This window comes from Lipotes vexillifer, unplaced genomic scaffold (assembly GCF_000442215.2).
Source record: "Lipotes vexillifer unplaced genomic scaffold, Lipotes_vexillifer_v1.1 scaffold1011, whole genome shotgun sequence".
NCBI lineage: Eukaryota > Metazoa > Chordata > Mammalia > Artiodactyla > Lipotidae > Lipotes > Lipotes vexillifer.
Window position 1 is genome coordinate 3,747,131 of NW_006787698.1, and position 14,447 is coordinate 3,761,577.

General features: G+C 40.4%; 1 protein-coding gene across 4 annotated transcripts in view; it reads left to right on the forward strand.

Moving 5' to 3' along the window:
- HNRNPM (heterogeneous nuclear ribonucleoprotein M) overlaps positions 1-14,447 on the forward strand; it is a 39,280-nt gene that overhangs the window by 12,383 nt on the left and 12,450 nt on the right. The window contains exons 3-13 of one of the 4 annotated variants that reach the window (XM_007460628.1): positions 4,122-4,174; positions 5,076-5,083; positions 5,169-5,262; positions 6,375-6,413; positions 6,531-6,566; positions 7,228-7,381; positions 8,247-8,296; positions 9,171-9,231; positions 11,786-11,887; positions 13,165-13,209; positions 13,668-13,745. In XM_007460628.1, the coding sequence (XP_007460690.1) occupies positions 4,122-4,174; positions 5,076-5,083; positions 5,169-5,262; positions 6,375-6,413; positions 6,531-6,566; positions 7,228-7,381; positions 8,247-8,296; positions 9,171-9,231; positions 11,786-11,887; positions 13,165-13,209; positions 13,668-13,745 (720 nt within the window). Of the gene's footprint in view, positions 1-4,121; positions 4,175-5,075; positions 5,084-5,168; positions 5,263-6,374; positions 6,567-7,227; positions 7,382-8,246; positions 8,297-9,170; positions 9,232-11,785; positions 11,888-13,164; positions 13,210-13,667; positions 13,746-14,447 lie in introns of those variants that run through there. The other 3 variants (XM_007460627.1, XM_007460630.1, XM_007460629.1) reach the window with 3 other exon arrangements.

Below are 14,447 nucleotides of genomic sequence, written 5' to 3' on the forward strand. Positions count from 1 at the left end.
TGATCTTGGGAATTCTAAACTTAAATAGTGTTGTGCTACATTACCGAGAAGTCCTGTGTGGATGAAGAAAGCTCGTCGTCGGGCTGTTGTTCTCCTGGCCTAACCAGGGAGCCAGCAGCATTGAGGTGGGGCACCTGCAACCGAGGCAGGACTGAGCTGCATGAGCAGTGAGTAAACATGGAGAAAGTTTGAGGAGGAAAGAAAGGAGGGTCAGTGATACAGCTTACTCTCAGTCAGTCTCAAGTTTAGCAGCAGTCAGTTTAACTTGTGTAAGCAAAGATTTCTTAAGAGCTTAATCCTTCTGTTTTTATTGAATACATCACTTTAAGTCAGTTTCAAATTCCAGCTGACAGAAAACTGAGGCCCAGTGGGCAAGTATAGTCCAATAGTAAGTCTCTGTTGGCTCTCGAAGATCATTTACATTGTGGGTCTGTGGAGCAGAACTTTATTTTCAATTTAAGTAAAAATCCCTACCCAGTCTGTTTGGCTCCTTCATATTTTCCTTTGTTGGAAATTCAGCCTGCGTTTTGGAAAGGCCTGTTGATGCTAAAGCATTCATATCTGTGGGTACTTGGGTTGAACCTTAATAGTGCAGCCTGCCTGGCTTATTTGTTGGTTTTTGGTCGAGTTAGAGAGGCAGAATTCTGTTCTCGTCCATGGAATTAGGAGCAAGAAGGTGTTTAATCATTTTCTAATTTTTCCATAAATTGAGTAATCGTTGTATAGTGTAATTATTTTGCCGTGCTTCAAGTTGTCTGTATATTAAAGAAACAGGCTTTCCAAGTTAAAATATGCCTTTATTCCATGCACCCCTCCATTAGAGCATGCCCTGCTTTGGAGCTACTCCCCCAACCCCCTTTGAATTCTTTTCAGTGAAGCTTCAGCCCCTGTACTTGTGTGTGTGTGTGCGCACGTGTGTGTGCATGCGCGTTTGTTTCAGCCTTGAGCAGTAAATGAAATGAGAATATAGAAACAAATACTCTTTGTGATATAAGTATGTGCAGGAGTGTTAAAGTAGCTCCAAGGGACTATGAATTCTTTTGGGGTTGCTCATTATCTTACCCTCATGATATGTTTTATTCTTGGGGTAGTATTTTTAATAATCCACCTAAATGTCGGTTAATTTTCTCTGAGCATTTTAAAGTAAAGGTAGGGACTTCTTGGTGGTCCAGTGGTTAAGACTCTGTGCTCCCAATTCACGGGGCCCAGGTTTGATCCCTGGTCAGGGAACTAGATCCCACATGCCGTAGCTAAGACCCGGAACAGTCAAATAAATAAATAAATAAATATTAAAATAGCTTACCTTTAAAAAAATATAAAATAAAGGTAGGTGATAACACTTGGCATTAGATTTTTCAGAGTCTTAGTTTTTTCATTTAGATATTTTGATGTTTAAAGCTGCAATAGAATTTGTCTTAGTAGCCTACTCTTGGGATTCCATGGATTCCATCCATGTTCAGGAATGAGAGGAGCAGCAGTATTTTTCATTAATACCTGTGAATTCCATGTCTATGAGACTTGCTACTGCCAATTTGTTAACTCTGCCTCAGTCCTAACTGATCTGCTCTGGTTGATTTGCTCTTTTAAACTTCATTTCATTGATTGTGACCAGACTATGAATAGTTGGTAAATTTTGCATTCAAAGTTTTGTTAATAGTTGTACTGACTATACTAAACAGGTCTTTGCTTTAATAATGTAGAACTAAAAGAGAGGTGGTCTTTTAAAGGTTTTATTATTCTCTTCCTGTACGGAAGTATGAATTGGCAACTGTTGCAGATCCTGTAACAGTGATTTGCTTACGTCTCTGAATTGATGTGGTCTCAGGGTAGAGATCAGAAAATTATGAATTCATGAGGAGCATGGTCATTATTGATGATACTCGGGAACAAGACTACTCGTGGTAGAGCCGCAAGGCTTGCCTAACCTATGGCTAAACTGATAGGTTGGAGGCTTTTTTAAATGTAATTTTTTGTTTTTAATAAACAACTATACCATTTGGGGAAAAAGAGGGAACATTTTAAGCAGAGTATTGGTGCAGAGGATTGAAGTTGGATTTGTGCTGTCTCTAGAATGTTAAGCAGAAAAAGTCCTAATTTCTAAACCTGGCTTTTTGTAAACAAAAATGGTTATGACCATGGAAAAAAGTTTGGTTTGGACTTGCTTGGTTTCTGGGTTGCAATGACAGCTTTTTGATATAAATCAGTGTCTTTACGGGCACAAACTAGAAACTTTGAAAATGCAACAATATTTGAATTCTGACAACATAGTTGCAGCTGTCAGTTAGATACTGTGATTGTTTTAGTTATTTTTAAGGTTATTAGGCGGTAGTCATAGCTCTAGGAAGTAAACTTGGGGTTGGGTCTCTTTACTGTCTTGACACTACTTGGCATTTTCATCAACGTGGAGAACAGGGACTGTTGGTCCTCAAATGGCTGCTGCTGTTGAAACAAATGGCTTTTAACATGGCCTCAGGAATGACCACAACATTTTGGGAATTGCTTTATTTTTGTAAGGATAACAGAAAGCCAATTTGTATGGCTGTCCCTTGGCTGTGATCATTTTTCAGTTGTACATAGTCCAAAAGTTACACTATACCAGTCCCTCCTAATTTGTTTCTTCATTTCTTTGCACTGATTCTCCTTCCTGTTTTGTGCAAAGTGCTGGTTTGGTTTGTAATATTTCAGGAAAGGACAAGGGAGGTGAGGCTGTACAGTTAAACTTTGAACACTTGGCCTTCTTGCTGTCAACTGCCATGCAAATATACTACTAATAAATATGCCCTTCAAATTTTAAAAAATATTTTTATTTTACATTTCAGTCTTTCCTTGGTGTATTAATTTTAAAATCTTCATAATAATTTTAATATCCTTTGAACAAAGGAATTAGACTAGGAAGGACTTGGGCCCATTAAGAGGGTTATTTTTACCCTTGGCTGCTAAACCAAATTGAAAACTGAATGAGAGAAGGCTTTACCATCATAAAAATAATCGTTAAAAAAGAAAAAGTGTTTCTTAGAACAAAAGCCCTTTCTTGACTTTGGAGAGCCTGCTTAGATATTGTTTCCACAAAGTTAACACTTAAATTTCTGGGGGTTTTTTGGTGTCTGTGTGCCATCTTCAAGTTCAGCAGCCATTTTGGTGGTTGTCTAGGTGGGTTCTAACATCTGGTTGTGGTGGTCATGAATTGGCAATCCAAACCTTGAGGAAAATCTGCAGAATCTTTTGAAATCCTTTGTTTTTCCCCCTTTGTATAGATTAGCATCCTAAGTGAGTCTGTGTAGCTGTTTAGTTGCAGACTGAGCTCTAAGTTTGCATTTATCTGTGTCCTTAAATGAGAAGGTTGAGAGAGCAGCAAGAATACAGCCTGGCTTAATTTTAATTCACTGAAGAGAATCCAGATGCTGCTCTGGTTTTGTGATAGAATATTTACACATCCTACTTGTGACGGTTGTGGAGCCTAGTGCTGTGTGCAGGACCAGCCACAGAATCTGTGGGGCCCAGTGCAAAGTGAAAACACAGGGCCCCTTATTTAAAAATTACTGAGAATTTCAAGACAGCAACAGAGCATAAACCCAAGTGCATGGCCCTCAGTGCAGAGTCCCATGCGATTTGACAGGTTGCACACCCATGTAGCCAGCCATGCCGTGTGTGCGCCTTTGAGGATATATATTATACATATACGCATCTTTGTAGTTAGCATTTGAGCTCAGTTCAGTGGCATTTCAATTTGTGTGCTGTTCACCTTCTTGCAATATTAAGAGTGTATTTGTAAAATTGTTTTCCTCTTTCCCCAAAAAAGTGAATCACGCAGACTTCTTTCCTGTAGATTTGGATTGCCTCTAGTCATGAATGAGTATTTCAGACAGGGAAATTGATATGGAAATCTGTGGAAATAGCTTGTTTGAGGTGGGAGGAAAATCAAGGACATTGTTAACAAGTTTCACCTACTTTTACTGCACACCTGTAATGCCTAGTGTGGTGGTTTAGAGAATATGGAGTGTTTCTGGGCTTTCTTATAAGGCAGAGGCTCCATACAAGGTTGCTGATGATTGTTCTAAATTCCCATTGTTTTCTTGGCTTTTCTCCCTTGGTTTATGTGTCGTCTGGAAACTGATTTGTAGTTGGTGAGGTAACATACGTGGAGCTCTTAATGGACGCTGAAGGAAAGTCAAGGGTAAGTGTCTGAGAGAATTTCTTCTGTGGATTTACTACATGAAAAATGTAACTGTATGGTGGCGTGGAATCGAATGAAATCAGGAAGGCAGTGAGTGCTCATGTTATAGTAGCTATGTTTGATTTTGCCAAACATTCGAGTGGGGTGGGAGGGGATTTGCCAATGGGAGTCCCGCTTTTCCAAATGGCTGGGCAAAGAGCTTTTTGGTATTCTGTTTGGATGCCCAATTTGGATAACTGGGGACCAATAGCAGCATTGTCTCTTTGTTAACAGAGGAATTGGCTGTGTGTGAATTATGCATGGAATTTTAGCGGTGGTATATTAATGTAAAACGTGTGTTCTTGTCTAGAAAATGTTACTTTTGGTTGTTTGCTGTATTTGAAAGTTGTGTGAACCAAAGATTCTGAAAAGTTGCCTTTGTGCCAGTAAATTGTAAAACAAATACTAAAACTTGAAAGTTTAAAATTGGCCTAGTTTAAAGAGAAAATTAACTATTTTCTGTCGTGCAATAGAATGGCTTAGAATAATCAAAAGGATGAGCTTAATTTATGGAAGGGATGGATTTAGGAGGAGTATGTTAAGGAATTGATTGAGTACAGAGAGAAGCAGATCTAAAGTTTGTGTGATTTCTCGGAGAACCTGAATTTAGGTCTGCTCATTATAACTTCAGCAGCTATAGTGCAATGCTGGTAATGTGAAGGAAGAGGAGATACCAAGGAGCTGAGCTCTTAATAAGGAAGGCTAGGCAAGACACTTCTATCAGCTTCCCCTTAGAAGGGTTAATTTAAAAACTGTTACATAAATCATATTTTTAATTTATAACTGTCATTGAAATTTACTATTTTTTTTCTTTTCTTTTTTTTCCCTTTGCTCTTCTGACTGTCTGTGGCTTCTTCCAAAGGGATGTGCGTAAGTATTGTCTAGTTACTTATTGGCACTTGAGCCTTCTAAGTTGTAGGACTGGTTTCACTTATTTCCTTTTGACTCTTCATAGCGTTGTTGAATTCAAGATGGAAGAGAGCATGAAAAAAGCTGCTGAAGTTCTAAACAAGCATAGTCTGAGTGGAAGACCACTGAAAGTCAAAGAAGTAAGCTCATGAAACACTGTGGATACCGTTTGTAGTTGTCGAGTGTCCCTGTTTCGAGTTAGGAAAAGACAGAATAGTCCTTGATGACATTTTACGGAGCAGAACAACCTGTTGTTAACGAGGAGGGTCAGTCACAGGCTTCAGCAGTCATTCCTGTAAGCACTTTGGGATAGTGGCTGAGCATATCTTGAGCCACTGCTGACTGCCTTCCTAACATCTCTGATTTGTATTAGGCCAGCCTGCCTTGGTTTTCTCAGGGGCAGTCAAACTGAGTCCATGGTTTTTTTTTTTTACTGTGTGTGTGTGTGTGTTTTTTTGTTTGTTTGTTTTAAGGTATTCTACATCTACAGTTTTACTCAGTCTGAACCCTGTTCTTGGCCCATCTGTTTTCTTTTTTAAAATGAGTTTAAATCCTTTTTCATAGCTAATCCAAATCGGGTATCTTCCCTCCCTGGAGGGAAGCGGGAGACTTTTTGTTAATTCAATCCTTCCTTGACTTATTTTTACCTCTTATTCTTGGAGGAAGGTCAGTATATGCGGGCTCAGAGAGGAAAGCATGGTAGTGCTTAAGTTCTCTTGTGTGAAGGTAGCACGCAGAAGGGCAAAGAGTTTAAGAATATTGTCAACACCAGAGATTCATCAACCTTTCCAGACTTTACACATGAGTCAAATGCCTGAATACTTGGAAGGATGGAGAACCTTGGTGGTCTAGAGCTGTGTTTTCAAACTTGTGGGAAAATCGCCAGTTGGGTTTGCAGAAATTATAAAAACCCCTTGAGTTAGTGAGATTCAACTGTACCAAGCCCTTGAAGATCTTATTTCAACCTGGAAGTTTTAATCATGTCATCCCCCCCTCCCTTTTTTTGTTTTTTTACTTAGTTAATTGAGAGCTAAATTCTACACCCTTCCTTTCTTCCTCATTCTTTTGGCTAGAATTGTTCCTGGCCTGGTGGTTTAGTTTTACTTCATTTGAATTTTTTGTTACAGATTTTGAGAAATGGTTTCCAGACAACCTCTCAATCTCTGAAGTTTTGGGGGTATCACTTACTGTGGGAGCATGGTTTTAATTGTCACTGGGTCAGTTAAATGTAACCCTTTTGTGCTTGTTTTAGGATCCTGATGGTGAACATGCCAGGAGAGCAATGCAAAAGGTGATGGCTACGACTGGTGGGATGGGTATGGGACCAGGTGGCCCAGGAATGATTAATATCCCACCCAGTATCCTAAATAATCCTAACATCCCAAATGAGATTATCCATGCATTACAGGCTGGAAGACTTGGAAGCACAGTATTTGTAGCAAATGTAAGTAAATGGAAACATTGTTTCATAAAGTTTGCTTTTCTACTTTAGACAATCTTGTCAATGTGTTGTAAAAGTTCTGACATTTGAGAAGAAAAACTTAAAAGAGGGTTATGTTATCTTCTTGATTTATTTAAAAAATCATCCTTGGGCTTGGCTTTGTCCCCTAATGACCACTGCAGTCCTAAGTCACACAGGCTTGACCACGGTCCTGTTGGGGCCATGTTTATGGAGTTTTGCTGGTGTGTATAAAAGTAGGTGCAGGGTAAAGTGTATGAGCAGAGATTGTGTATTGACATTTCCCTCTTCCTGTTAATGTCTGGGTGAATGGTAATACTTTGCCATTTGCACAGGGAAGTATTTTTAAAAGAAAGTGGATTGGGGAGGATGATGGTAAACCTTATCTGGGGAGCAGCATTTTTTAGTATTCACAAAATAAGCCTTAACTTGAAAGGTCTGAGGTGACTTAAATTGTTATTTCAGAGAAAAGAGACAGTATGTAGTAGAAGGCAAACTTTCGTAATCCTATTTGAAAAATTATACTGACATATTTTTGTGACATTATTTTTGTGACATTTTCTAATGCTTGTTTTCCAACCAGAGCATGTCACATTCATGTAGTAAAAATGTTTACAATGAGATTTTCCTCTCTTCTCTTGATTAGCTGGATTATAAAGTTGGCTGGAAGAAACTGAAGGAAGTTTTTAGTATGGCTGGTGTGGTGGTCCGAGCAGACATTCTTGAGGATAAAGATGGAAAAAGTCGTGGAATAGGCACTGTTACTTTTGAACAGTCCATTGAAGCTGTGCAAGCTATATGTATCCTTTGATCGGTATTCAGCTCCTGGTGAATTTAGTTTAGCCTAAATGTTGTATTAGTAAGACAGGTTTGTGTGGGGAAGTGGTAATTTTGTGTATTAGTATTTCCTGTGTGACTAGAGAGAATACATTATTATGGATATTACTAAGGGAATACAAAGTATCTACATAGTATTGTACTTATGTAGATAGAAGAGATGGTTAGAAAACAGGCACATGTCCATGAGTGGTCTTTTCCATTGTCTCTTTAGAGGAGACTGGTTTGAAGGGAGAAGTCCAAAGAATGTGCCACTGGAGAGAAATTCAGTGTTATTTCATATGTAAGCCCTTATAGGGCCCTATCTCTTCAGTGGATTGACATTCTGGAAGAAGCACTTCTCTCTGACCCTAGGCTGCTCACGCTACTCACCCCAGAGTTACATCTTTGTAGTCACAGGGAGAATACCACACATGAACACTGTCACTAAACTCAGGCAAGATTGTCACTGAGTATATTACCCAGAAAACATGGTACTCCACAAAATGGTAGAACGCCTGGCTTATTGGACACACACAGAAAACTGATGTCAGTGCTTAATTTAAGAGGAGAATGGTTTGGTGAGAAATGGAAGGTTTTATGAATGGCGCGCCACACCTAAGGAGTAAGCTGAGGTTTCCAGTTTTTCCCCTTGAGTGTTATTTATTGTCCCTTTAATGCTTACTGTAGGAATAAATATTTGAAAGTATAAACAGGAGTCAAAATTGCTCATAAATTCACCACTTAGAGGGACTGGTAGCAGCAGTTGGAGTATTTTTCTCTTAGGTATTTCTGTTCTGCTGTGCATGTTTCTAGAATTGCAGGAAATAGCCTTAATTGTAATATCAGCTATGTTTAATGGCCAACTGCTATTTGACAGACCAATGCACGTGAAAATGGTAAGTTAATAGGATCTTTCCTTTAATATACTCAGATAAGTTTAGCAAAAACATGGGTTTATTAAGAGTATACATACACATAGCCACTGTACTTTCTTTATGGATCAGTCCAAGTTAAAGGGTACAGCACATTGAGCAAATTTATGACAGAAATAACTTTTTGCTCATGCACTTCTTCAGATATTTTTTCCTTTGCACAGTTACTGGCATGGTCAGGAGGTCACTTGCATATCCTGCTTGAGCAAGTGATCAGTTTCACAGAATGGTTTTATATATATAGGTTGCCAGTTTTCAGAGTATTGCAGTACGTTTAATTAGCATCATATCTATTGTGAACATAATTAAGTCTGATTCAGAAAGCCTTTAAAGTTCTGTTGAAGCGTTTCAGTATAAACATTAGCCCAGCTATGGCTGTGCCCAAGATGCCAAAGATAACAGTATTAATACAAGCATGACCGGAACGTGCTGAGGGCAATCTAGTTAGTTAGGGTTCCAAATCAAGAAGGACATAAAAGGAGCTCTAAAGGAATTTTTTAGTTCCTTTAAACATTCAGTTTAGTTTTTTGAATAGATAATTGCTTCACATGATTCAAAAGTCAAAAAACATGAAAAATTCAGTGTGGGAGTCTTGGTCTTTGTGCCCAGGTTCCATCCATCCCCCATAGTGATATGAATGTATATTTTTTTAATCTTTCCCCCTGTACACAAAAGGTGGCAACTCTCACATATTCTTTTTATACTTGCATGTTATTCTATGGCATGGGTGTATCATAATACATCTAACCCATCCTCTGTTGATAGAAATGGTTTCCATCTTTTGCTGTTGCTAACAGTACTGCAGGGAATACTGAGATTTATTCATTTTCTCTTTCAGGATGAGAGGGCCTTACCAAAGGGAGATTTTTTCCCTCCTGAGCGTCCACAACAACTTCCCCGTAAGTGTCTCAATTATTATGGCTAAAATTTTGAATTTGATTTATTCTAACAAGAAAACTGCAATTACCTTTGAACTTGTGCCTTGTCAGTTATCTTGACCATTCTTGAGTAAAACATTCAAAAAGGTTGTTTGCCCTATAGATTTTTCTGTGGGAAAAAATGAGTAGAGAGATTCACAACTTAGGAAGGATTGTTAGGATTACACTGTGGTGTGAGGCAGGCTACTTAGGATGTAGAGGCTTTAGTTGGGAAGAAACAAACTGCAAAGGGAATTAAAGCCAGGTTGCCCTTTGGTTCAAAAGAGATTGGTTATTACCATGTGGCCTAGCAATTCCACTCCTAGGTATACTACAAGAAAGCTAAAAACTTAAGATCCACACAGAAATTTGTGCACAGATGTTCATGGCAGCATGATTCCAGCTGATGAATGAATAAATAAAATGTGATAAATCCACACAGTGGAATAGTACTCAGCCGTAAAAAGGAGTGAAGTACTGATACATGCTACAGAATGGATGAACCTTGATTCCATCTCTGAGAAATGTCTAGAACAGGCGAGTCCACAACAGGTGGATTGTGGTTGCCAGGGGCTGGGGAAAGGGGTGAGTGGAGAGTGACTGCTTATGGGGTGGGATTTCTTTTGGGGGTGATGAAAATGTTCTGGAATTGGGTAGTGGTAATGGTTGTGTAACTCTGAATATATGAAAAATCACTGAACTGCACACTTTAAATGGGTGAATTTTATGGTGTGTGAAGCACAGCAATCAGAAGTTTTATATAGTGTTATTTGCAACATGCAGGTGAAAATCTGTCCTGGGACAGGGAAGGCTTGTTGGTTGGTTGGTCACCGCGTGGGTGGAAACAGCGCACAGTAGTGAAGTCCTAGGCACCCCCTCTGGCAGGCCCACAGAGAGGAGCAGAGCCTGAGCACAGACAGCCCAGGGAGTGGGGGTGAGGGCCTGCTGTAGCATGAGGGTTGGGGAATCTGCAGTGTGGGCAGGGCTAATCTGTAGAAGGAAGACTGGGTGGTGGGTGAGGGCAAGATCTGCTTGTGCTGTGCTAGGGAGGACTTCCCCCGCTGAGGCTGCTGGGGTGGAGCTGTTCGGAGGGCCGGCCAGTCCCTCCTGTCTGGAGCAGTGGCTCAGCCGTGGGAGATTGAACTGAACGGGAGCCTAGACTAGAACACTAACTCTTCTTCGCACTTTAGGATTGTAGAAGCATCATAGAGGCAGATTTTGAGCGGAGGTCTGTGGTTTCAAGAATAGGAGATGGCTTATCTGTTGAAAGTTAAGGACCCCATTTCCTTGTCATAATCAGTGTGATCACTTGCAGTAATTACCCAGGAACAGGGCGATGGCTCTTGTTGACTTTGGGCCTGGAGGAGGGGGGTGAGGGCTGCTTGGCAGCCTCGGCTGGCACACTGGGCTCCAGGGAGCCCATTATCTATGGCTTTTGGTCTCCCCAGCACATTTCAGAGGGTTGACTTCAAAGTCTTCAGTGCTTTGGGGAGTAAGTAACCTTGGTGAGCTCTTGCTGCTGTTTCTATGCAATTTAAGAACAGGGATTTTAATCAGATTAAATATTTGGGAACCGGTGTCAGGTTGTTTTAGTGAACTTTGTTCCCGTTTCAGAAATCTCACCTGGTCTTGGTTTAAGCCTCCGACCCATGGTGACCCAGAGCACTGTAAGTGTCTTAGGCTGTCAGGCCTTGTTGGCTGCTCCCTGTTTGTGGAACAGGGAGTTGAAGGTGGTTTGGGTACAATGCACGCCTTAGGAAGCTTTCTGGGTAGAAGATATGTTCTTTGAATACACTAGCTTCATTGTTGTTAAAACCGCCTGCAGCGGAGTCAGAATAGTGTAAGCCCAGTGTGTTAATTGTCTGGTTTACGACATTGTTTATCGTGAGAAAAGTCCTTTGGGTCTGCAGGTTGAGAGGTATGGGTTGGGCATATGTGTACCGCTTGCCATCTGATGTCTCCAGTTGCCTGTTTTGATTTTAAACGTTTCTCAGTTCACGATTTAGGGAAACAAATCGGTGCTCATGATTCTCATTGAGTGGGTTGTTCATGGTTCTTCTCTGTAGTTTTCACGTGAACTGATTTTTAGTTGCCCTTGTTTTATTTTTTAAATTTAATTTAAATTTTTAAAATTTATTTTTCCTTTATTTATTTTTGGCTATGTTGGGTCATTGTTGAAGTGCATGGGCTTTCTCTAGTTGCAGCGAGTGGGTTTCTCATGCGGTGGCTTCTCTCGTTGCAGAGCACAGGCTTTCAGCGCATGGGCTTCAGTAGTTGTGGCACGTGGTGCCCTTGTTTTATACATGTCTCACCCTCTAATCCGTAAAGTTGTATAAGAGCTTATGCCTTAAAAGGGAGAGCTCCTAAATGCGCCCTTGTTGACTCATGGATTAGACCCTGGATTTGCTGGTGGAGGTAGGCGGTGGGATAAGCGTGACAGCTACAACACAGTAAACAAAGGCTCTTTTTTGGCTTTGAGAGTCATGGTTTCCTGAGTAAGTGGAATCAATACTCTGACTTTGTCTTTTCCTTTCAGATGGACTTGGTGGTATTGGCATGGGGTTAGGACCAGGAGGGCAGCCTATTGATGCCAATCATTTGAATAAAGGCATTGGAATGGGCAACATAGGACCCGCAGGTGAGAAATACAGTGTACCTCGACTGGGGATTTCTGGGGAAGTTAAAGTTATTAAAGTTAACTATTGGGATACTTGGACATTGAGTAGTTCAAATGGAATGAGGCTTTAATTGGGACAAAATTAATTCCCTCCTTATTTATCTTTGATGCATTTTGATAAAAACAGTATTTTGTATTTTTACCGAGTTGAGTGTTCCTTTCTAAAGCTATTATGCTTTGCATTTTATCCTCTCGAGATCTTCTGAGCTGAGGTACTCAGTTAAGCCTTTTGGTAAAGGGAGGCAAGCCAGAGGGTTGGTCTTGCTCAAGGTCACACTATCAGTTAGTGACAGAAACTGTGGGTCTCCTGATCCTGGGACCACAGCACTGCCACAGTCTATTACCCAGACCCCCTTGGGTTCTCACCTGCTGTTGACATGGCTTCTAGAGGTAGGGGCGTTTGTGGATGCAGAAAGGTATAGAGGGCCTCATTGCATGACCGCATAGCTGTCATAGGCCACAAGGATGAATGATGCACAGTGTTGTCTTTGTTTAAGAAGAAAAGAAATAGCTAATGAATAAAAGCTTTGGCGTGGAGAATAAACTTTGAACTTCACTTTTTAGCATTTTCGTTTTCATGCAACGAAGCATTCGTATATCATTTTAAAATATTTCATTTTTATAACCTCAGGCCTGTCTTTCTTGAAATTCTTTGAATTGCAAGATGGATGCCCTCTACCGTACTACTGTCAGTTCTGCATATCCTTTGACTCCCTCCCAGATTAAACTCTGGGGCTGACCAAAACGTCTTGGCCCATCACCTTGGGTGGCTATACCAGTCTGAACACCACATCCCCTAACTGATAACCTCAGAGGAAAGGCTGTGGGTGGCGGGGAGGGAAGCCTCAGCGTTTTGAGGAACTGCTTTTTATTTAGAGCGTTTTACCTTTAAAAGAGAGTTTTAAATCTACTTCTGTTCCCTAGTCTGTACCTGTTATTTATATTTCATGTTTAAAACTGTCTACCTTGGGCATTTAATGAAACTATGTGGACACTATAGAATTTTGAGTCACATGGTGATTATTTTGTTAAAGGCGTAAATAGTTTTCCTGGAATGTACTAGTTTGACAGTTGAAATGGAAGAGCCCCCACCCCATTTTTTGCACTTGACAATTAAAATATATTTGTAGTCAGGGATATTTTTGCTCATTTGCTGGTGTGGAATTTCTTGTGCTTTTTAAGTTCAAACTTTACTGCTTTGACATAATTTTAGTTTGCATTGACTTTTTCTTTTTAAGGAATGGGAATGGAAGGCATAGGATTTGGAATAAATAAAATGGGAGGTAAGAAATTTAAAATGAAGTACAAATGTAATTACTTTTAGGTATGGTTTTCCCTCTTTTTTTTCTCCCTTCCTTTTCTCTTAAGCCCTGCATGAAATTCTCACTTAGGTTTCCACAAAGGTTGAGTCTAGAAATAACTTTTACCTGTTGATCCTTCTAGTGGGTGTCTTGGCCTTTGGTTCTGGCTTTCTCACTAACTAGCTCTGTGACCTTGGGCAAATCACTCCATCTCTCTGGGCCTTCTTTGCTTGTCTCTTCATTGAGGGGGTTGGATCAGATCAGCCTTTTGAAGATAGTGATTTTTAAGTAAGGGCACTAGCCTTTTTTCTCCAAAAGCCCTTAAACTTGGTGAGTTTCTGGCAGACAGTGCTGTAGGTGAAACTTGTAAAAACATTTTTCTTTGCTTGTTCAGTCTGAGTCTTGTTAGGCTGGTGCTAAAATGCGAATGTCTCTTTCAGGCATGGAGGGACCCTTTGGTGGTGGTATGGAAAACATGGGTCGATTTGGATCTGGGATGAACATGGGCAGAATAAATGGTAAGATTTGTGTTTCCTTCCTGCTTATACCTACCTTTGTTGGCTGTTGGCTCTCAGGTGACCTTTAGGCAGCAGACCCATTTTTAATAAGTGATTTCTCGCTTCCACTTCTGTACTGAATCTGATATTTTTGAATTGCCTTAAATAGTTTGCATTCCAGAAGCTAGACTTAGTGGTAGGGAAGTGTTAATTCTCTTAGTTACTAAATTCTTGAGGTTTTCTGTGTTTCAGATCTTCCCAATAATTGTCCAATAAAACTTTAAAGCTTTCCTGTTGCCTCCAGCACTTGTCTCCCCCGGAGTGCTGGACTGGGTGAGTTCTTGACCATCTGCTCTGATGTCTCCAAATTGTGAGCAGAGGCATTTGTTTAATTTAGCATTTATATAATGCAAAATTTGGCATACTATTATTTAAATCTTCCAGCCCTCCCAACTTAATAACCGAAATATAATTATATCACTTGTAGTAGTAACACTGTGTTATTTCATTTAGTCCTTGCAAGAACCGCATGACGTGTAGGTACTGTTATCCCCATTTCATTGGAAACTGAGGCCCACAGTGACTTGCCTAAGGTCCGATGGCTAGTAATGGTGGGATATGGACCCCGGCTGTCTGGCTCCAGAGCTTGGCTCTTAATCACACTGAGATCCTGCCTTTTAGAATTGCCTTCAGGCGCGTCACCCCAGCCCCAGCTCCCCCCCC